The sequence below is a fragment of the Aythya ferina genome (genome assembly GCF_964211825.1).
Source record: "Aythya ferina genome assembly, chromosome: 13".
Lineage (NCBI taxonomy): Eukaryota > Metazoa > Chordata > Aves > Anseriformes > Anatidae > Aythya > Aythya ferina.
This window is the reverse complement of record NC_140311.1, coordinates 17,377,076-17,401,041: the sequence shown is the minus strand read 5'-3', so window position 1 is coordinate 17,401,041 and position 23,966 is coordinate 17,377,076. Positions and strand designations below refer to the sequence as shown.

The 23,966-nt window shown below is 43.7% G+C and overlaps 1 protein-coding gene across 4 annotated transcripts in view; it reads right to left on the bottom strand.

The window, feature by feature from the left end:
• TRPC5 (transient receptor potential cation channel subfamily C member 5) overlaps positions 1 to 23,966 on the bottom strand; it is a 96,901-nt gene that overhangs the window by 29,345 nt on the left and 43,590 nt on the right. For all 4 annotated transcript variants that reach the window (XM_084535061.1, XM_084535060.1, XM_084535062.1 and 1 more), the window contains 3 exons: positions 8,285 to 8,621; positions 5,259 to 5,398; positions 886 to 1,208 (listed from right to left, as the gene is read on the bottom strand). In XM_084535061.1, coding sequence (XP_084391187.1) covers positions 886 to 1,208; positions 5,259 to 5,398; positions 8,285 to 8,621 — 800 coding nt within the window. The remainder of the gene's footprint in view (positions 1 to 885; positions 1,209 to 5,258; positions 5,399 to 8,284; positions 8,622 to 23,966) is intronic.

The following is a 23,966-nucleotide window of genomic DNA, read 5'->3' as shown; positions in this document are numbered from 1 at the left end:
AGGGTGGAGAATTACTGGGCATTATGCTAAGTTGTACTTAATTTTGCCTGACGTGGTGGACAACAGTTTTGTTTTGCTTGCTTGCAGGGTGTAGGCCCTTTTCTAGATGGTGCTTTATTTATTTCTCTTCCCTTTGTGTTTTAAGTACTGTGCAACCAGCAAGAACAATCAGATGGGGGCTGATTATTATAATTATTTCCACTATTAGTAATTAAAACAAATAGATCAGAAAGACAATTCATGTTATTTTTCAGCATGTGCTTTGTCTTTCAGCCCTGCCAGCTGTCAGCACAGCGATTTCCATGCCAACCTCTCAGTAAAGTACCAGCATTTCCAGCAAAATGGATTTTGATGTGATTTTAGTCTCACCCCACTGCGAGAGAATCAAGAGAAGCCTGTAACCTCGTGTGTGTAAAAATGGCCTACGTGAGACTGTTGTTGCTCTGTCATGTTATTTATTAATACAGTTTTTTTCATATGTTTATCCCTTGTTTTCTACATTTTGTTTAGCTTTCCCCCCCTTTCCTCCAGAATAAGACAAAACAAATACTACAACAGGATACCTGCGTTCTCAAATATCCTGAAATTGTACGTAGCCATCATAAAATTTCAGTTGCAGGATCACGTAGAAAGACTTTTTGGTCCAGAACGAAAATGATCGTCTCTCACTTCCAGCCCTAAAAGCCCTTCTGTGACAGCAAAGCTCAGCAGAATTCTCTGCCCCAGTTAACTCACACTTTTCCTGCACAGTTGAGCAGCTCACCTGATATTTGCAAATGAATAAATAAAGACACTTTCGGCACAATGATAGACAACACGCAAAGGCAGGTAAGAGAGGAGACAGCGCAAGTCACCCTGAAAATCATAAAGGAAAGAACATCTTACGTGGAGAAGGCATTGTTCTGTTTCTCACATCGGATCCCCTTGCAGTTGTTGGGTTCCTCCGAGGCACTGGTCTCATAATAAAAATAAAGCTGGTTCAGTCCATTGGCGAAAGCCAGAAGCACCAGACAGTAGATAAAAAGGAATTTAAGGATGTCTAGCAGCATGCGTCCCAGAGAAATCTGCAAGGGTCCCAGGTGTGAATTTGCTGTAAACAGGGATATGAGACGCAAAGAACTTAAAATGTTGGATATTGCAAAGAGGGCTTCTGCAATGAGAGTGGGGTGCCACATTTCCCATTCCTCCCTTGGACGAGAGCCATTATACTGAAAGAAAAAACAAGGGTATAAAAGTGAATTATCTTGTCATGATTTTGAGATACCTTGAACACTCACACCTGCTAATACTAATGCTTGATATGTAAATAAATGCTAACCAGGTACTGGTGACACAAGAAGTGCTTTTCAACTGCCAAGTGTCAGTTCAGGAGTCACTGAATTCAGGAACCAGGACCGAAGCTGAGTTGATCAGGGCAGAGACTTAGGTTTAATGAAGCCTTCTTATGAACTTCCGACAGATTTAGACCCTCCAGTACAAATAGCTTAGTGGGACTGAGTTTCTGGTATGTGAGTTGTACTTAGCTTGAATTTAGATAACAGGCCTTCTGAATTTCGAATTCACCGTGGGTAATTCAGGTCCTTGGGTTCACATGTGATCTCCTTCTCTTTAAACATTTAAAAGGGTTTGGACTGCCCCATAGAAGGTTCAGGTCATTTCCAATTATCTTTTTTTTTTTTCTTTTCCCCCCCTAAATATTACTGCACCTTCAAAACACTGCTAATTCCACGAAGACTGAGAATACATCTGTTCAGTGTAGCTCCATGAGAATGAGGGAAGGGAATAAGGAAAGCAATGAAGGATGGAACACCACAAGTGGATGCTTTCCCTCCCATGTAATCTCAAAAAGGTGCCAACAGCCCAGAACCAAAATGCTGTCTTGGTATTAATTTCCTTATTAGTTAATTTGTCATGGCAATTTTCGGAAAGTACCTAAAGCAGAAGTCCTAATTACAGCCAAAATAATGGATACATTTGAGCGCCTCAATTATAAAATTAACATGGTTTGTAATGTAACTGTAAAAGCAGAAGCATTATCTGAGCCAGATGCAAGCAGGTAACATGAAAGAGCTGGTTATATAAATGTAACTTCTCAGGCTTAGCTACACTGACACAGCAGACAGGAGTCAAAGACATTTTAACATCAAGAATAATTTATCCTTTCAGCATTTGTTTCTGCTCATTTAACGTGTATAAAAAGGCAAAAAATGCACTTAGAATTATATTGCTGATAGTGTAGCCAGAGTGTTTAGGTGTCTTCATATTTTTTGTATGTTTCAAAAGGAAATGGCATCAATATCACATTGGCAGATGAGTTTGTAGGGACTTCACATATAAATCTGATGGTCCAATAAATTAATTCACATTTTTTTTCAAGGACACAGACAAAGCAAGTAGATGTTTCCAACTATTCCTCTGTATGAAGGAGCTGAGACACGACACAAAGGCATTTCAGTGCGACCTCTGCTTGCTTCTGACATTTCCGAACCGTTGCCTATTCCGTGAACATCAGGCCTGACTTTCTTAACTTGATTTGAAGACGGGTCTTAAAATGTTTACCAACAAGCAGACGTTTAAAACCTTTTGCCAATAACCAACAGCGGGGTGGGTGGTTGTGAACAGCCAGCCTCCCCTGCCTAGGGAGCAGATTTGCACATTTGTTTGTGATTCTCTTCTGCGTGCTGGCCGGACACAGCAGCCCTGGGGCTCTCTGCCAGGGTAGAGAGCACATGAGAATGTAAAAAGCTCTTCTTCATCTCACATCTATTTTTAAAGCAACTCGTTAGGGTCATATTTTGGCCCTTTATAAAGTGATGGTATATCCTTGCTTGGAAAACCATAGTCACTTTTGAACAGCTCAGCACCACAGGTAACAGAGAAATCGGCGATTTCAGCGGTATCTAATGAAGCTGAGAAGGCTGGAGTTATTCAGGTTAGGCATCAGAAGATGAAAAAGAGCAGAAATGTATACAGAGTAGTACAAATAAGTTACAACAGACAGTCACGTTCACCCTTCCTCGTTACGTAATTCAATGCAGCAAATGAAAACTGATTAAGAAAGTATTTTTGCCCTATAATTAAGCTGAAGATTTCATTGTTACTAGATAATATTGAGGCCAGGTCTTGGAACCAGTCAAATCAGGGGGAAAAAAGGTCTCCAGGTAAAAACAAGGATTGAAAATATTAGTGTCAGTATGCAATTTATTTTTCTGATATTTGGCAGAAAGCTAAATGTCCATGTAACCTTTTGAAGTTCCAAGAAACATTAGACTATGGTATACTGGCATATATACCAGCCTTTTCCAGCCCTGGGCTGTTCTATAAATAACAAAAACCTTTCTAAGTCACGTTGCAAAAAAAAATTGAAACCATTATGTTTTAAATCCTCATGTTTCAGAGTGTACTGCAACCTTTAAGCAACATAGGTCAGAAGGGAACTTGAGGGGGCATGCTGTTTCAGAGCTACTGCTATGTAAGATTTTCTGCACTTCTTGGAATGGTCTGACATTGGTCCTTAGCAGGACCAGACCTTAGATTAGCCAGGTTTAATCCAAATGGGTTTGATCTGTACTCAAATGGATATATTCCTGTAAGCATTCTTTTTTGTGCTGGCGTATAGGTCTCTGTAGTTAGCCCGTGTGTTTCTGTAGTTCTTGCAAAGTATATAAACAAAGCTGTACTTCCTTTGTATGTGTAGTTTGGCTGTGAGCTTAAATCTCAGTGTGTGACCATATAAATCTGTGGATGCATGGCTCTTTTAGTAATTTGTGTGTGAGAGAGAAAAAGAAAGAGATTGTTAACATTTTAGGATTTGTTCACGAATGTTACAATTTCCAGTATTTTCTGTATTGCTCACAGTTTAAAGACCAACCTTTCAAGTCTCTAATTTCCTCACTGGTTCTGAATGTTAGGAGAAAAAAGACATAATCTGTTTCTGCTTTGATGCTGTCACAGAGCTGCCTGTTCAGGGAATAGCAACTGTCTTGAAGCTTTTTCCTTTGAAAAACCAACTCACCACTATGCAGCCTTCTGGATTTTAAAAAGGCTCCGTAGCAGGACTGCTTGCAGAAGGGTTTATGTAAGAGCATTCCCATTTTGGAGTCAATGAGCTCTGTGAAATTTTCCACTCTTTTCCCCTCTGCCTGCATACAAACTTGGGGGGGGGGGAGAGGACACACTACACAGGGTTGCTTTTGGGGATGTGCTTATCCTGGTTTCTAGGAGTGGGCTACAAGAAGTAGTTCCCTTCTGCCTGGGCAAAACCTACACAGTAGCACAGCAGAACTATGAAGTGCATAAGGTTAAGGAGCAGGCTACAGTTCCTTGATTTACACCTGTGTAATTCCACTAACTGCAATGAATTTATAGCTGATTCACATCAAGAAAAGAATCAGGCTCAGGAGATGGATGCCAGCCAAGCACGCAGCTCCAACTGAAGTCAAAGACAGCCACTGCATAAGGAGCTTTGCAGGAGGCCCTTTGTGTGTTGTCTGTGTCTTTGAAAAACAGAGACAGAGAGAAAGCGCTTGAGGCCATCCTCTGGCTTCAAAACGTGTGCATATGCTAACTTGGTGCATCAGAAATTTATAAATGTGGAAGGTGCTTTTGAGGATGAGCTCTGATGTGCACTCTCACCACAAATGTAACATGACAGTGAGGAATCTGTAGTTCTAAAGCTCCAGTGTGCTCCTTTGTCATCTCCTTGCCTACAGTTTAAACCTATATATTCAAGAAGAGAAGCTGACTCCTTTACAGCAGATGGAAGCCCCCTACCAGCAGGTGTGCTTTTCGTGGTAGGCTTTTCACAGACTCCTGGTAAGTAATCTACAGATCTGTTGGGGCTCACAGACTACAGATTATAAATCTTGGCGGGAGATGTTTTCAGATAACCCAATTCTTGTTGTTCCTTACTCTTTTATTTAAAAATCATGCTTTCATGAAGTTTAGCATTGTTGAAAGATGTCAACACGGAAAACAAAACATATCTTTGGCAACTGAGTAGCTACAAAATGCACAGAAGTTGGGAAACTTCTACCCAGTGCCCACAAAATCTACTTCAGTATTAACCAAAGAGTAGAGATGGGAAGGAAGACCATTCTCCACACAAGTTAATAAGCTTTCCAGGTGAATTTTCAAAACTGGATTGCTTGAAAAGCAGCTATTCTCTTTGATCTGTAATTTTGTGTCTGATAGCTTCTATCCCATATACTGCAGTTCTCAGAAACGAGTTACAAATGCTCTTGCCCAGGTTACTGTACCTTGACATAGGCAACAATTTTAAGGGAGATAGTTGCAAGGTAGAGGGAGTTCATTGCAAAGTCCATCAGATTCCACCAGTCATGTACGTACTCATTGAATCCACCATCCCACATTTCCTTGATTTCTCCCCAAATAAAACCTGCAGAAAGAAAGAGAGTTCACTGTCACGAGAAGGTATTATTCGCCGTTAAACTACTGTGTGTATGTGATGTGAAAAGACAATTATAAATTAACACCTTGGAAAAAATGCCTCATCCCTCCTGTCTTGTACAAGTAAAATCATGCTGATTACGAGGCATTTTACAACTCCATTAGGAATGCAGTCTAGAGAGATCTGAGAAAGAGCTAGGCTTCCTATGCAGGGCTTCAGATACAAAGACAAGGAGGCTGCCTGAAACATATGTTAATCGCAACCAGTATGAGTGGATTGGCTCAGACGAAATTTGTTTTATATGAATAAACTATTTAAGTAACTGTATTTGTTATGTTTTCCCGTAGGTTGTCTGCTCCCACGGTAATTTATTGCTCAGTTGGACAGTACTGATTTTTCTTCTAACTTTTTCTGCAGAACACACGATACTGGCACCAGCTTCTGCATACCAGTATATTTCCTCCCTGACCTGGAAATATCACACCGGAGAAGGAAGAATTGAATTCATTCTCTATGCTCAGTTACTGCATTTATGCATCTTGCTGCACTGAAAGCCCATCGGGAGTATTTGTGAAAAAAAAAAAAAAAAAGGTACGACTCAGCATGGAAAAGGGCACTGCAGCCTGGCACCACATCTCTCAGCAGTGACTCACCTAACGTCAAATACGGCTGTGGGTTTTGCGAGGTGAAAATTTGTTCCCAAGGATATGGCCAGAGCCCATCATCTCAACTCTGAAATGCCTTCTGGTAATAATTTGTGGCACTTGCTAACCTTCACCATGCCTCCCTGCTGCTAGAGGGGTAAGGGTGAGCTTCAGTAGTTCATTATCTGGCATAAAATTTTCATTTTAAGCAACTCGTGTGTCCTTTATTTAAGACCTGTTTAAGTACTTTTGAGAGCCTAAGCCCAATTAAAAAGCAAATGGCAGCTAGGCTCCTACATCACCATGCTTCTGAGCATGTCCTCAGAGTCCCCTGGTACTTTGAACAAGCCAGTTTACAATATCCTTGCACCGAAGACCTGAAATGTGTGTGAAAAGAAAAAAAAATATAAATCTCAAGGTATATTACTGCTACAGTTACCCAAATTGCTGCCCATACCCAACCACAGGATACCACAGTGGTCACTGAAATGCCACCTGCAGCTCAATTTTAGGACCTGAAAGTTCAACCTGAAGAGCAGATAATGTTGAAATGAACTGCTGCAAACATCCAGATATCAATCTTAGCTCTTCAGCTGCCAGCCAGCAGGTCAGTGGTCAGGCAAGCATAATGTCAAGGCCAATAAGGTAATTTTCTAACAGCTGCCAAATCTTTGCATGCACACAAAAACACAAAATAAATCAATGGAGTGGAGCCTGTTGAAGAACTCATACGCTGTATTTATAGTGAGTTATCATTGCTGGTTACTATAGTTACAGCAATGCTGTGTGTGCCTGTTCTCTCTCCTTTTATAGTGGAAGATATTTCATAAATAATAACCTTTAATCTTGTGAAACTGCTCTAATTTCTCCCATTTAATAAACAATCCCCAAACATCCCTATGTATCTGAAACAAAGGAACTAAAAAATAAGAAGAGAGAACGGTGACAGGCTATTTTGAAAGTTCTTTTTGTTTATGGATTATTCTTTCATCTGCACATCAATTTTGCTGAAGTGCCCACCATTTCCTTCAATTTAAACTGTGAAGTGAAGGATAAAGTGCGGAGATCACCTAAGCTCAGAAAAGACATTTGACCTTCTCAGCTTAAGTTTCTACCAACACGTACACCTCAGTGCCATAATCCAGGCTAGGAAGATAATGAGGCTTGAGTTACCATCTGGAGGTTGTGATGGAGCCACACAAAAAGCAAAATGCCCTGGGTTGGGATGGAAAGTGATTTGTGAGCATGTTTGCAACTCTAATTTTCTTTCTGCATTTGCCATCAGCAAGTTCAGTTTTGGCACAGAGAGCAGCCAGGTGTGCTCAGCACAGAACCAGCCTGATCCTGAGCCACCACAGAAAGGAGGAGCCGGGTCCTGGTGTTACCCCAGGAGAGGAGCCAGCAGGCATGGGGACGCAGAGATGGACCCATGAGGAGCAGTGAGGAGCCCCAGGGAGAGCTCTGGAGATGGAGGTTTGCTGAGAGAGGTCTCCTTTTTTCTGCAGTGGCTCTGCCCACTTCCTCCCATCCCACCTCACCACCTCACCTGTACCTCCTGCCCTTGGGGGACCCGGACACCCCTGTTCTTCAGTTATGCTTGCCCAAGCCAGACCAGAATAACAGCCTCAGCTTTAACCTGCTCATAATAGTCAGCCCCTCCTTCTTCTGCTTACATTAGGGCAAATCAATATTGATTTGGTCAGTGTTTATCAGCACATGGGCATAAGGCAGCATGAGATTCATCTTCCCTTTTCTGCTTTCCTGCAGGCTATTTGGGAGCCCAGGTACCTGCGTGCTGAGTCCCACTGCAGATCAGCGAGAGGGCAAAAGCAGAGGCAGGTCCTCAGCTCTGCCTCCTGCCACCTACCAGCAGAAGGAAGCCGGCATTCAAGTGACACTATTTGTCACTACCATGACCCAGAAGCTAATTCCTACACCCGCTCCTTGCACAGTGCGTGTGGGAAACAGGGAGGGAGCTCTGCCTGCTGAGGTTTACTCAGGGTCATCTCTAAAGGCACGTCAGATGGCACCACGCACAACAGAAGAGCCCTAGGCCAACAGGATCTGTTGTTCCAGAAGGAGCCCAGCTGTTTCCTGCAGTGCCTGAAGTCGGCTGCCAGATCTCTTTACACGCTGCTGATGCTGAGCTCAGAAATGAGTCTCCACACAGTTGCCATGGGCGCGAGTCAGGCGACTGTGGCTGAGGATTTTGGGGGGGTTTCTCATTTACCTAGAACCCAGGGCAGGATCAGCCACTCCACAATGGTGGGAGGAGGGCCCTGCATGTGGAGGTCGGTCCTGACGATGTGCTGCGATGCCAGCAGGAGCATGAAGAGGAAGGTTAGGTACGAGCCGGTGTGGCAGATAAACTTGATAAATGGCTTTTTAATGAACAGTCCCAGCCTGCTCTTCGGAGCGATCAGGTACGCCACGGATAGCACAGGGAACAGCAGTCCGATGGTGACACAGGTCAAGAGTTTTACTGCCCAGTGTTTCCGCCTCCATCCTGGAAAACCGTCGTACCAAAGCGTTGCTAGTAGCTGCTGGCAGTTTGGCTGAGCAACAAACTGAGGAAGAAAAGAGAAAGATTATTACAGGCTGGTACTTCATGCATGCTGCCCCTTGTGTTATGTGTCAGGGCCCACACAGACCCTCAGATACAACCTGGGGCTTGTATGGGGCAGAAGAATGTATTTTAGGGACAGAAAAAAGAAAGGAGGGAGACTCCCCTCTGTTTTTCTTCACGGGATTTAAGATTTCTTCTATGAGGTCTTTTCCATTTGAAACATCCTCAGTCACCCACCACACGTAAAGCCTCGTGCAAAGGTGCTACAACTAAAATTCCTATTAGCTTTTTCTCTTCCCCTGCTTTTTCAACACATTTCAGGTTGCAACTGTGTCAAACAAATCACTGTCAGCATCTTAAGAAGTGACTATACGACAAGGCAGGAGGGAGAAGATGTAAAGCTCTGTGTGTGTGAGTGTGTCAGAGAGAGGACGTCTCCAGAAGCGTGTGGGGTGCTGCACATGATTTGTGTGAGGACGCCAGCATATGTGCGTGTGGGCCGGGCTGGGCATGAGACAGCATGCAGTAATGTGAAGTTCAGCCAGGTGACATCTGCTGGGGAGCAGGACAGCACGTTTGTAAATGTGCCTCGTTATTAAGAGAGCGGTTGTAGAAGGTAAGAGATTAAGCAGAGGCAAAAAGAAACCTTTGATCACACTGGAAAAAAAAAAAAAAAAGATGCTTGCAAGTTGGCTTTCAGTCTGTGACAACCAGCTTTGTGGTGGTGATTTACTGCATCTCAGGGACTCCATACCACAAATGCTCAGGTTGCAACTACTTCTGACAATTTTAATACCTAACAGCCCTTGGAATCGGAAACTCGAGCCAAGATATTTCTGGCCTGTGCCAGAAGACTTCATGTCCTTGATTATACCTGGGCAGCCCCATGATTTTCAGAACTTTTCAGACCCAGAGCTAATTAGAGATGTCTGCAAGATCAAGACAACTGTGTTTGTGTACTTGATTTCTAACCCACCGTGAGGAAGCTGAGCGCTGGCAGAGCCTGCCCAGAGAGGCTGTGGAGTCTCCTCCTTGGAGATCTTCAGAAGGGTCTGGCCGTGGTCCTGGGCACCCTGCTTGGGGTGGCCCTGCTGGAGCAGGGGCTGGACCAGATGGGCCCAGAGGGCCCTGCCAGCCTCCAGCAGCCCGTGAAGTTACCCCTCCTGAGCTGCTGGACTCAGGTTTGTCACTGGGCTCTGTGAGCTCCAAAGTGAACCTCAACTCAGACACCACTGCTGTTCATTGCACTTGGCTCGTCTCTGTGTGGTGGGGAGCTCTGGCAGGGATGGTGTGCTAACATCCTATCTTCGTGTAGTGCTGTCTTCTTGCCCCGTCAGGGAAGCTCGATTTTATCAGGCAAAGCACTCTTTTCTCACTATAACTTAAAACAGCTCTTGGAAGAAAGATGCCGTGGTGGCAAAGGGGCTGGCTTCTGAACGCAAGGGTTGCCTTCTGCATGTTCAGCCCCAGCAGAAATGCCGTGGCAGACACTAGTCCACACAGTGCAGATGCAGCCAGGGCTAAGAACAAATCAGCCACCTCGTGTGCATTTATGAGACACTTACAAGGCTCTCCTCAACCCATCTAAAACGTTTGTACCTAGAATTTGCCACCAGGGGATCACATTTGGTGTGAAAGAGACGATTTCTTAATGCAAGCTTCAGCACATGCCCGTGTCTGTTGAACACCCAAGCCCTGCCAGAACTGCCCGAAGTTGTTTAGTTCACACAAGGACTTTTCACGTGCAATTCTCAGAGTGCTCTACACAAGCAGAGCACGATCCTGCCATGTTAAAAAAACAGCCAAACCAACAGGAAATAAAAGGGAGCAATGAGCCAGCAGGAGCAGACGAGCAAAGACAGCGGGAGGAGGTGATGCTGGGGTCTCCTCAGTCCCTGACCCCACAGCACGGGGCAGCGGTGGCATCCCAAGCCCCCACTCTGATGGCAAGTGGTATTTGACAACACCCTGCAGAGCTCCCCCAGTGCCAGAAGACCAGGAACAACACACAGCAAGAGGGAAAAAAATCAAGTAACAATCTCCTCTTCTTTCTCTCCAGTTCTTACATCCTACCCAGTTTCTTCTGAATCTGGATTTTTGGTGTGAACGGTGTTGTAGAAAGCAAGGTAACCCGTCACAGCAATTAAACAAGGTCCTTTCTGCAGTTATTTTTGAGTTTTGTGAATATATTTTCTACTTTGTAACAGGTTGGTTATCTCAGAATCAGACCGGTTTTGGACAGGCCAGTTCAAGGACATGGACTGACCACAATTAGTACCGAAACTCAAGTCTCCAAGAGGCGCAGCAGGCAGTTACGAAGCTGGATGTGTACGGGTTAGTACTGCAATAAACACCACTGCTGCATCTGACATCCGAGTGACACGGCAGTCCAGAGGGTATCAGAAAAGAAACTCAGAAGCACCTTTGATTTGGAACTAACTTCACAAGCACACAGCAGGGACTGGACAACAGTTGATACGGCAATGATCTCCAGAAAAAGCAAGGACCTGTTGCCCATAACTACCAGAAAATGGTGTTGTAAAATGCCAAATCTGGGGGCAGAGATGAAAGAAAAGATTCTCCAGAAAGTGAAAAAAACACCAAGCATTGATTCTTGCTTGGTTCGTTGGTTTTTAATCTGTTGTTTCAGAAGGGTCAGCGTGTTATGTTTAAAAGCTAGAAGACAGGGAGGGTTACGCTGCTGGGTTTTTTCATTTAAGATCACAAAGGGGAGCTGTGACCGGACCTGTTCTGCAGTAATTTACATGGTAATAGACACTGCTATTTCTCAGAGATGAGGTACAACTTTTTTTTTGAGGGGGAAAATGTATAAACACATTTTCTTTTTATCACATACGATAGAAAGCTTTAAGGGGAGAACAAATCTGTTTTTCCCTTGAGTCAAAGTCAGAGTCATTTGAGAAATCAAATGACTATATGTTCCTCTGGTTGCTGTGCAACTTGCGAGCATCTCAGAAGTGCCTCCTCTCTGCCTAATAGCTCATTTATAAAATCTGCTTTCCATGTTGTATCTGATGCTCGTTCTTCAAATGGAGAGAAATTCACACATCATGAAAGGGCAGCTTTAAAGATCAGCTTAGCAAAAGGGAACAGAAACGGAAAAAGCCATTAAATTTTCCAATCAAGTCCATCCCAACCGCACTAAAAATGGCCTGAGGGAAATTTTAAGCACACCACACACACAGGAAAACCTCCCTAATGTCTCAAATGCTGCTTTTCTTAAACAAAAAATACCAATGTGCATAACCAATGCAGGTTTCTGCTAACTCATCTTAGCCCAACTCATTAATCACAGATGTAAAATTAGTAGCTACTACAGCTTAGATCTTATGTGGTGCAAAGACTACAGCTGGCTGAAATGCAGTTTTTCTGGTGTGCATAAACACTGGAAATCTGAATTATAATCTGAATTATAATGGGAAAGTTGAAGAAGCTTTTGGTGTGCTGCCTACAGAACCCAGTGTCAGTAATTTCACGTTAATTTGGCGGATATGGCTAACAGCTACGTCCCTAGGTAGTGCTGGGAACAGCAGTCTCATCTTTGTTTCTGGGCGTTGTCACCAGAACTCGCTGACTAAACCATCGGATGCTCAACTCATTAAAGATCATCTAGGGCTAAATCAATACCCATGAAATACCAAGCCAGGACAAAGCTCAGCTTTAGCCCTTTTGAGGTGTAAAGTAACCCAAAACTGCAATAGTGTTGTGGAACTTTTCATCCATAATTTGCAATTTCTTTACAAAGTTAAGGAAACAATCTTATTTCTACTTTGTGAACAGGCAAAACTGAGAGCTGGAAAAGCAAACTGACTTTTCTAACATCAGTTATGCAAAGGCCTTTCCTGAGTACAAGTTCCATTTCCATGTAGGTCGGGTCCCAAAGACGTTTTTTCATCTTTTTTTCAAAGCCTTCCCATTTGCTGCAGTTAGAAACAGCGTGTGTGTATATCACAGCCTTTTATCATTTCCCATGAACATACTGTATGCGACAGGAGTTGGTACCAGCTAAAGTTTCTGCACCGTGAGAAGCCGAGAGCTCGATCATTTCCAAAACTGCAGCTTGTCCCAGTTCTGTAGGTGGCCCAGAATCAGTGGCAGATGTAGTGCAGCGGGCGCTGTGTTTGGGAAGATGAGCACAGGACTCGCAGCTTCTCCAGTCCGCAACGGGCACCGTAGCGATCCTGCTGCATTGTAGGAGCCTCCCATCTCTGTTACAGCTGTCACCATCCCAGAGATGTGATGGACAACGTTCTGACAGCTGTGTTAACGAGAAGAAAGGCTTCTAAAAGGTGGCATTTATATGCAATTCAGCTAATGCAGGAAATAAACATGCTGTGCTACAATGCCTGTGGCATAACGTTGCCTGGGCTTGTGCCTTCCTGTAGACGAAGCCACTGCTGCATTTCTCTGGGAGGAAAGCTGAAGAGCAAGCTCCTTCTGCATTACCTGTAAGCAGAACCTGTCCCTAGCTGAAGATGAGATTCACTTCATGACTAGGAAGATGCAACTCAGGGTACTTTCTTCTGAGGTCAGCACCACTGTGCCAGCAGCAGGCAAGGCGCTTCGTTTGGCCTCTGAGAACGGGGCTCAGTGTCTTCACCCTTCCAAGAAGTGAGATCAGCAACTTCAGACACGGCTGGGAAACACTTTGAGGGCAGAAACTGCTGCTACACCAATCTTTTATGTTCTCTCTTTCTTCTTCCAGTCTTGCCAGGGTGTTTGTGTAACATTTGGCTTGCAGCTGGTTTGTGCTATTAGAGAATTTCATTCTCGATGCTCATCATACTCGTTGTCACCTGATCCCCTACCAAGGGGAATGTTTTTAAGGGAAGACAGCAGCTGCTGGATGGAGTGTCTTTTTCTTAATATCTAATCTTTACTGATGTTTTTATGCCACCTAGATTCTATTTCTTGGGAATTAAATGCTTTCTGCATGCTGTGCCATTAATATAAATATCAAACACAAAAATTATATTCCACCCCCCCTCCCCTTATCTATGGGGAAATCCCTTATCTCTCACAGTCGTAAGTAATTTAGGATCAGACACAGATGGGCTGAGATGTGAATGCCTCAGGGAGCAACTGAAATAGCTCCCTGATAGACATCACAGGGGCTGAGCACAGTATCTCTCCGCGTTTATTCTGATTATCGTGACGGCTGCCAACAGGCTCTTCTGTTTGGAGTTTGTTGGAGTTCTTTTCTGTACCCTTGCTGCAGACAGTGATAGTGAATGCTCTTCATAGATGAATAAGCACTAATTTATAACTACAGAGCCCCGTGTTAATAAGCAGGACTGCCTTCTTCTGTTAGGCAGCTACAGCAGCTCCCAGGGAGGTTACCACTGAGAGCCAAATGCGGCATGGGAGCCATGAAATTAAGTTTGGTTTCCGTGTCTGGCACTCATTTTGACAGGTTAGACCTCACCAACAGCTCCATCTCCCACAGCAACTATCTGTAACCTGGTAGCTGAATACAGCGCTTTCTGCAGCGTTACTCCATTTGGGGTTATTGTTATTTTATATGCTATATATTACTTATTATATGCATTATATTACATTAAATTACACTATATTATAATATTATATGACGACTGTATTCCATAGCAATTATCTAAAACATAGCAGTTGAATAGCTGCAAGGTTACTGCGTTTGGGGGTGTGATTATTTGTTGCTGCCCTTTACAATTAAAGCTATTCTGGCTTTATTTCAGATTTCCAGGCAAACTGAGCTCCGTTTGTCAGTCTGTGTGACAGTCAGGTAGCTGCAGTGTCTGATGCACCAGTCTAAGTACGTATTTCAGCTACTGCTGCAAGGAACAAAGGTTTCCCATGAACCCAATCCTGCCATGAGGACAGATGCCATTGCCATTCTCCACTCACTGTGCATCCTGCCAGGTTACTCCCTGCACTCGCTCCCTGGCAGCCCCCGGGTTGAAGGGAGATGTCTCTGAGGACACCCAAGTCCCCCAGTGCAGGTGCGTGTGGTGTGGCCAGGCAGGGCTGGGAGCAGCAGCTCTGTGCCCCTCTTACCCCACGCACACTGGTACAGCTCCGCAGGTGGGCTGTGGGAGCTCAGCCTTCCAAACTCCAGCTTCCAGCAGCACTTGATTAGAATTTCTTTCCTCCCGTGAAGATTCAGAAGCTCCTTACTCTAACTTGGACTTCAGAAACGTGAACTGGTGTACAAAACCCACACACTTTTAAAACAGCCTTTTTCCTGCGCTCCCAAATCCTCCAGATGTGCCTGCTCAGAACCAAGGAGCACGAGGCACTTCCAGCGTGATGGAAAAACCATTCTGCCTCCGTTTTGTAACCAAGGACAAGAAAGGAAATGCGATTGTTTTATCAGTTTGAATGCTCTTAAAGGAAATTCCAGTGGGCAATACTCAAAGAGCTACATTTCTAAATTAGCCCAGAAACAGAAGAAAGTAACTATCTGTGGCCTAATTTGATGTCTGCTGCAGAGAGCCAGTAAGCCCTGTGAGATCAGATATTCTACATAAGAAATAGCAGCCTCCTCAAGTTTGCAGTGTTGCAAACAGTGAGATGAATAAGAAAATCCTCTTTTGTAGCACATTTCTTTTTTAAGTTCAACCTTGTTAATGACTGCAAAGTTATTTACATTCTGCTGCTGAAGCATGAACTGCAGAGGGTAAACACCTAATGGCTGTTCATCCTGTTAATTAAGTACTTTCTGCAACAGGGAGAAAAGGGGAGAAATGAAACAAGTTGGAGGAGAGGCTGGGTAACTCTGAGTAAAGAGACTACAGCTCAACATTCTTCATCAGGCATTTCCACGAGATAATCTATTTTCTTTTTTTTTATTATTTTTTTTCCCTTCAGGAAAGTACAGGATGAATATCCTACCGAAAACACAGCTGCTACTCACATGTATGTTACTCCTCACAGCGAAGCACTGATGCACATCCAAGTGGCAGTCGTTCCTGCCATTAAGATCACTAGCTCAGCTGGAAGAGTCCTTCAGGAAAACCTGGTGCTACCCAAATTGCTCAGATCCTCTGCTGGTGGATAAAACAAACTCCAGATCCTCCACAGATGAACATATGGCCTTAAATTACACAGAATTTTGTCTAATCTGTTCTTAAAATATTTTAAGTGGTGATGACACATTAATCTCAACTAAAGGTCTCCTATCCCTAACACATTTCTTGACGGTAGCAGGCATGAACTCAGTTTAAGCTGTAGCAACTGGAAAGTCACTAGCGATGTGAATGCTGGCAAAAAGCAAGATCGAATAACTGCTAAAATCCTGCTACCATTCCATCAACACTCACAGTTTTCATGAATTTATGCTGGATTGGTTTAAATGTTTAAATAAAAGAGGTCCCGCATGTTCTAGGACAAAGGCAGAAGCTTGTAAATCCTGTGTGCCTGCTCATGGAAGTAGCAATTAACAAAGTATTTAAGCTTGAAATTACCTCCACCTCTACTCAGAGTGTTTAAATGTGTGTTTAGCTATAGATTTGTATTTATGGCCCTTGTCAGCGGGATGTAAGCACGGGCGTAAATCCTGCCCTGAATAAAGGCAGGCTGCTGAATGGTGCTCGTGGAGGCCACCCTGCTAGCCAACAGCCCTGCTGCGGGGTCAGAGCCTGAGCAAGAGGCCAAGTAAAAGAAAGGAGCCTTGCAGCAGGAAAAGCAAAAATTTAGAGAGTGCATTCTAGCAGAGAGCAGAATAGAGTTGATAAACAAATTCCTGCAGAACCGATTCCAGCAAATATTCCAGTTCTGTTACAAAGACTACCTAGGCACAGATTCAGTTCCCAAAGGTGCAGCACAAGGAGGTGCTGAGCCCAAAGGATGAGGGTCAGTTAATCCACACCGCATGAAACGATTTCCAAGAGCTGAGCAGGGGCTATCAGACACATCGCACAGAAGCACCGAAAAACCACTCAGGCTAAAAAACGCTTAGAGACAAACCTTGCAAACTTTCCTAAGTCCTCTTGCAGACAGCACTTCAAGAGTTACAGGTCTTGCAAATGAGTACTGGGAGATCTCTCAGGCTTCAGAGGAAGTGGAGAAGATATTGACTTTTAAAAGGCTGGGTTTATTCTCCCGAGTGAATTTTTAACATTTACATTAAATAAGTGATAAGTAAAGCAAACATGAGAATTTTAAAAGTCATTTACAACTATCTTTAAATACATACCTACTTTACCCTATTAGCGTTAATAAAAACTTCTAAAACATTTCTCATTTGTTGCCTTTCCAAGCCTGAGAAATGTCTATTTTGAAACTATTTAATTTTGGCTTCCTTTTTTCTTCTACCTTACCTTCTCTTGAGTAAATTGTCTCCAATATCCAGAAAAGAACAGACCAGCATGCTGCAAACACTTCTCACATCCCTGGGAACCTCTGACGGCTACCTCTGAGTAATATCCCTGTTGTAGGGTGAGGAGGACATATTCCTTGCTGCAGGATGTTTGCTCAACCGGCCAGGGGTTGGAAAGAAAGAATAGGGACACAAAAACAGTAGTCCCAGCTTTTAAATGTCATTCTGCACAAGCTCTCAGCTAGGGGGGGATGATGAGTAACCCATCTACCCGTCTCACTTGTCTCAGAGTGCAGAAGCGCGACGTAACCATGTTTTCAATCATGAGGCATCTACAGGGCTGGATGATGATGGATCTGAAGTATGCACGAGAGGCGGAAGGGGAGTGGAATCTCAGTTCCTTTGTCTATGGAGCTTTGTAACACTTCACTAAGAGACAACAATGAAGCTGAAATTCACAGAAATCAGATCATTAATAACGATAATTTCTATATCCAAAAGGGAGACTACACACCAATATTCTTCACAGAGTTCATTATTTCGGGGTATCATTCAATGGGAAGTATGCAATAATACATGTAAGCTATCCTCTTCTAGACTGATGTAAAGTTGATTCTGCAAGGCACTCTGGACCTTCAGACAAGATAAGACTGAACACTGCTCACACAATATCCAAGGTGTCACTTCTCCTTTCCAGTTTCTGTTGTCTGTGGAAAGCCAATCAATCGTGTCCCACTTTTGGCTTCCCTCCTCTCCTGCTAGCAACAAGACTGATGGGATAGATGAAGTTAAGGGAACTGACAAACTCACTAAATCACTCTTAAAACCGTTACAATCCCTTTAGCTTTCAACATATTCAATGTCTTTGTCCAAGAGACCATTTAAGTCAGAGGCACCAGCACCAAAAATGACTTAAAGAATGATCCAGGCATTTGCTGCCTGATACACGTTACCCTAATTCAAGCAGAGCCCTTGTCCTTGACTGACATAAGTCTGATGTTGTTTTTTCAAATCTGTGCATGGCAAGATTAGTCAGAGATGATTTTGCTGTCAAAAGAGAGTCTTCTGCAGTTCTGTTCTGCGACAGCTGCAATATGTGCCTAACCTTCATCAAGTTAGAACATTTTGGTGTTACATGAATAATATACCAAATAATACCGGTTCCTCAAATAAACATTCAAGTCCACTTTGTCAAATTGACGAACCATCACTCCTCTGAATATTTCTTCTTCTTCTTCTTTCCCGTCTGGGGAGAGGTTACACTAAGATGCCACTACTCTTAATTTCCGTAACACAACGCAGCTGTAGGGGTTAGATTTCCACGCTCATTTCCAGAACTGAATGAATAAATCTGGCAGTGGCACAACCCTTACAGGAGGGACACACACCACTCACCCCACTGCCCCGGCAGCAATCAGCAGGAAAAAAAAACCCTGTGTTAGGAGTGCAAATGCAGGTAAGTGTCCCCACCTGTCACCCCAAAGTCCTGACAGTGCTGGTAACAGCTCCGTTGGTGCCACGTGCACGGAAGATTTTGCAATGCAGCCATCTGCCTGCTGGGACGGCGTCTGAGACAGAACAGCTTCCTTTAGCACCGGCCGCTGTTCACACATCAGATGGAAACTTTGCTGCATACAATACCAAACAAATGCTGATGGGAAACGAAAGGTGACAGCCGGGCACTGCGTTAAAAATCCCTCACCTCACCTCCAGGTTGGCGGTGCAGAATGGACCGGGCAGTGGTGTAACCACCCCGTCTCTACTACCCAACACCCCGAGGGATAAGGATGCGCCAGGTCACGAGAAAAGGGCAAAGCTCCCACAAGCAGCAGCTCTGCCTCCCCCCACCTAGTCCTAAAAGATCTTTTCATGACACGGCATGATTTCCTTCTGGAAACCTGAAAGCACAACCCTGTTTATTAATCTGAGCTGTGCAAGCGCACTGCAGAGCTAGCTTTTTATTGTGCTTTTAAGGAGCACAATACAAATACTCAGCCTTGTATCGTTATACCTCCAGGCAGCATGGCAAGCAAACAGACAAAACCAGGGGAGAACAACCTAGCCCCGGCTGCAAGCGAAGAAGGATCTGCGACTATCCATCGAAATACCTGAGTGGCTTTCAAAACAGGTAAACAAGGTGCAGTAGATGAGCTCTGATTTTCACGGACCTCGCACTTCATTTTTCATGCAATTCTGATATTTTTAAAAGCTCTTGTTATACACTAACTGAAGGGCCCTTAGAAATTCACCAAGTTTATGCATGCTCCCCGGGGAAGGATGCTGTGCTTCTAACCACAGCCATGTGGTTGACGGAGTCAAGACACAGCTGAAAAATACGTGGCGTGGCAGGAATGATTATTCATTCACGCCGGTACTGTATCTCAGGAGGTACTTGTCTATGTAAATGACTTGGAAAAATGAACTGGAACTTGAAGCTGCATCCTGAACAGCAAACAGCAAAGAGCACCATTTCTGAATTAGAAAAGCAAACAATTCCATTTCTCTCCTTCCCTGTCATTGATTTAGAGTGCCGTGAGTAAGAGAGTCTAAGGTTACAGGTTCTGAAAGGGAATTTCATGCAGCCCTTTGATCTAACTCAGTGAAAGCACTAAGCAAAAGAGTCTCAGATAAAATACATCTTTTCTGAGTGCTTTGCATTGTGTGTGTTTCTTCCAGACATCTCAGTTGAACCTGCACAGCCATCTGCCACTACCAGCACAGGAAAAATACAAAGCATTAAAAACCCACTGCTGTTATCTTCTACTTCATGTTGAAGACGTGAATGACCTGCGATGGAGAGCAGGACAGCTGCAACGGGCTGAGTGTATGCTGGGACTATGGGTGCTGCAGCTCAGCAGAATGTTGTATCCGCTTTGCTGGACTTCAGATTACTCTGCAAGAAGTCACCTGCTCCTTCAGACCCTATGAGCTGCTACAGTAGGGTTGCTTTACGTTATTCTGGCAATGTAAAAACATTAAAGGACGCAGAAATTATATCTGAAGTCAGCCTACGTTCTTATGCTTCAACACAGTGATGGTACACTGTACATACACCATGCTTAAGTGCCTGTCGAGATGCTAAGAGATGACTTTTCCCCATCTTTTCTTAGAAATACAAACAAATTAACAAATGCAGAGCTAACTTGGTGCCAGAAACAGCATAGTGAAGATTGATCCCCAACAGCTGAGCTGTGCCTTTTTGTGTTAAGTCTTCAGCACCTTTCTTCTTCCCAAATTAATCATGAATAAAAGAATATGGAAAGCGGTAATATGAAGATAAATGCTATATACTACAGAGCATTTACGGGAAAGCCTTCTTGTCTCTAAGCACGTGAACTCCCACGATCCTACGAAGATTACTTCTGAAAGTGGACCCAGAGAAAACTGATGTGTCAGTGCTGGATCTAGTTCATCATGTTTCACGGAGTACTACAGATGCCCTCCTTTTTTTTTTTTCCTACTATTTTGTGACTGCCATGCACACAGCAATCACAAATATTACATCTTTCCTATCTTCCAAAGAAACTATCAGGCCTCCTCTGTAATCTGACCCTGACAACACAACCATTCCACACTTGAGATGAGATGGAGAGGGAGCCTGGGAACAGGCTGCCCAGGGAAGTGGTGGAGTCACCATCCCTGGAAGTCTTCAAAAGACGTTTAGATGTAGAGCTTAGGGATATGGTTTAGTGGGGACTGCTAGCGTTAGGTCAGAGGTTGGACTCGATGATCTTGAGGTCTCTTCCAACCTAGAAATTCTGTGATTCTGTGATTCTGTGATTGCACAGCATGTGCAATGTGCTGACGTCAGATATATGCAGTGTTGTACGTTAATATATATTGTGTATATGCAACGTATACAAAGCTAAGGCACACTTCAATCTTTCCTGTATAACTGATTTTTTTTTCCTTCTGTGTAAACAGTAATTTACCTTCTAGAATCTAGGGGTTTATTGAAAACAAACATGAAAAACAAGATTTTTTTTCCCCCCTATTTTTGGTCCTCTCCCAAAGGAAAAGGGTTTCCTTCCTCGTAAGCAACATCTTTGCCAGTTTATAAAACACTTAGCACATGTAACATTCGGGTGAACCCAAGTTTATACCTTTTTTTGTTGAAAAAATCTGGGAGAATTGTCTACCCTTGTGAAGATGAAGCCCGTACCTGCGCCACGAGGCACACATGCACCTGCAGCCCGGATGAGGAGTGATTCAGGTCTTCACAGCCTGCCCTGCGCCGTGCTGACAGGGCAGAGGGATTTGCCTGGGGATACAGGCTGAGATGGACCCGTTGTGATGAGGCCAGGATCTCTCAGAAGGGAGGCCAAAGGAGCTGCTGTGGTTGCACTCACTCATCAGCCCTTCTTCAGGCTGCTCACTGCGAAGACCGAGGGGCTCAGGCCAGACCTAGAGATGAAGTTGCATGTACCCCAACCTTGTTTACTGGATTCAGTCCAGGGAACAGGGAGTTGTGTTCATGGTGGGGCAGATTGCTAATTGCTTGCTAAAATTAGCAGACAAGACCAGATTTTTCTCCAGTAGTTAGGAGAAACTGCCAAAACATGCCGATAATTTAGCAGTGGAGTTTCAAAATGCGTCAGCAAGTTAAGTGTCTGATCTCCAACAGGATTTAGGCACTTAACCAAATTATACTCTGTTTAAAATCTTATTGTCTGCTTACCTGCATATTTAGCAGCCTAACTAGCTTTGAAAACCTTTCCTCCATGGGTTCAGAGCCCTTTCCTCCAAGGCTCTTTGGAGCACAAACTGTCCATTGCTGTCCAGGTTTTCCCATCAGGATTTTTTCCAGTCCTGTATGTTCACTGCCAGAGATCATCAACCTGCACTAGGAACTTGAATGCTGTTATTTTTCTGCATGTAGAGCAAAACCAGCACCTACTCTTCAGTAGCAGAGTGCAATGGAAATTAGAAAAAAAAGGCACAGTGGGTTCATATGAAATGCCTCGGTGAAAAAACACTGAAAAACATGTCTGGTAAAAGAGTACTCTGAATTTTCAGCCTCCTTGAGTTGGTGCAAAGCAAGAGCAACTCTAAGATCTGTTCCCTACCAAAAACAGACAGCAAAGAACGTCCATCCAAAAGCAATGACCTTTTTACCAACTCCCTCTAAACAACTTCTCTAGAAAGAATCTGGAAGTGGAACATAACTGCCTGATTAAGCTGAAATCTAAACAATTCATATTTGGGGGGGATTTTTGAGGTCTACTTCACTCAAAAAAGAAGCTGAAGGAAATTTTCTCTAGCAATTAGTCTAAAATCAATGTGAGATCACACATTCTTTACTCTGAATATAAAGAATTACTAACTGCAGTAATAATTTACAGCCCCAGAAAAAAGCTAACATCCACTCTGTATTTTCATCTTATGCTATTGGAGATCTGACTTGTGAGTTTGTCAATGCTACGACAAAATGCTTCAGTGGAACAAGATGATGCACTTCAAAAAGTTTGCTGCTCCTCTCTGCAGAACTGTCTTTCATGAAACTGAACTTGGTTCTGTTTTCCTTCTTGTCCCCCACAATATTTTTTTTTTCAGTCTGATACTTTTCAATCATGATTAAAAGACATTTTTCAGTGTCTCCCACCAAATGCTCCTACTCATTTTTTTTCAGAAGCTGGCAATGACATTTGTATCTTGCCTGGTGTTTTGTATTGGACTCATTAACATGATTAAAGAACTGCTGCTACATGCAAACACCATGCCACCAGCTGCATCGCGTGTTTGTGAATAAGCAGGTAGGGCGAAGTGCTTCAGTAGTGCTGGCTTCCCCAGCCCATTTGTTCTGTTGCTGCCCACCAGTATTCCACCTCGAAACAGCGCTGACATTAGCTGGCAACACAGAGCTTGTGCTAATTCACCATCATTTCTGTGCTGGAACTGTCATTAATATGCCACAAAACATGGAACTTGCCCATATGTTTGGACTTCAGGAAAATATGTCCTCCCTCCCCCCCAAAAAAGATATGAAAGCTGTCAAGCAAGCAAAGATTAAAAGTTTGTTATTTGAAAATAAAAGAGCTTCGGGACTGTTCAGCACTGCATTTCAAATGTAGGAGCCCTCTTCAGACTTACGGTCTCCTAATACAAACACAAGACAAGGGGACGTCACAGCTTGGTGCTCGGGTGTCATGAGTGAGCCTGAGCAGCGACAAGACACCCTGGCTGCAGAAGGGTGCGTGCAGGGGCAGTGTCTGCAGCTCTCAGGACTGCAGAAAGAGGAAGCAGAGTTTCTGGACCTTTTCAGATTCAAGGAACATCTGAACTGATAAACTGTATTAGGCTTCTCTAGATTAATTCTTCACTACTTGTTCGTGCCCCTAATGAATCTATGGTGTTACACAGCACTGTCAGCTAGAGTTAAGAAACAAAATTGACACGGAGGCCAGTGAGCCTTGCTGATTCTTCACTGGAGCAGCACAGCAAGAACACTACGTTGACCACGTGCTAAATCCCAGAAAGCTTGAGGCTTCAGCTCCAGCTTGTTGCAGCAAGAGGCTGGTGCTCAGGAGGCAAAGGGAAGAAAGGTGAATCTGCATCTTTCCCTTCTTCACTCTTTTAGCTCAGGTGACAAGAGCAGCCTTTATGGGAGGTGGAATGGTATCTTATCAGGCTGTCCTCATCTGGGTCAATGCATAAAACAAAGTAAGGAAGACAGTGAAAAGAATAATGTGGTGAGCTTTTCCACCATGCCTGTCACCCTCTGGATATAGAAAAATGTAATATACATTGAAATTAAGTCCCTCAACCAAGCAAAGTAAATTCCTCTTTCAGATAACCTGAGAACATCACTGGCCAACAGCAATACATCATCTACGAAACTCTGTCCAGGTTTGGAAAGAGAAAGCAAATCCAGAGCCAACTAATGAAATTGTTGTCAGCATTCTCCTTGGGTTCGTGGCCTTTATTGAATCAACTTATAAATCTCTGGATCTGCAGGGCTTTTGAAAGGCTCTGTGCCCTTCACCTGAATTATGTCTTTCCTTTCTGGTAATGTGGGCAGAAGTCTGAAGTTCT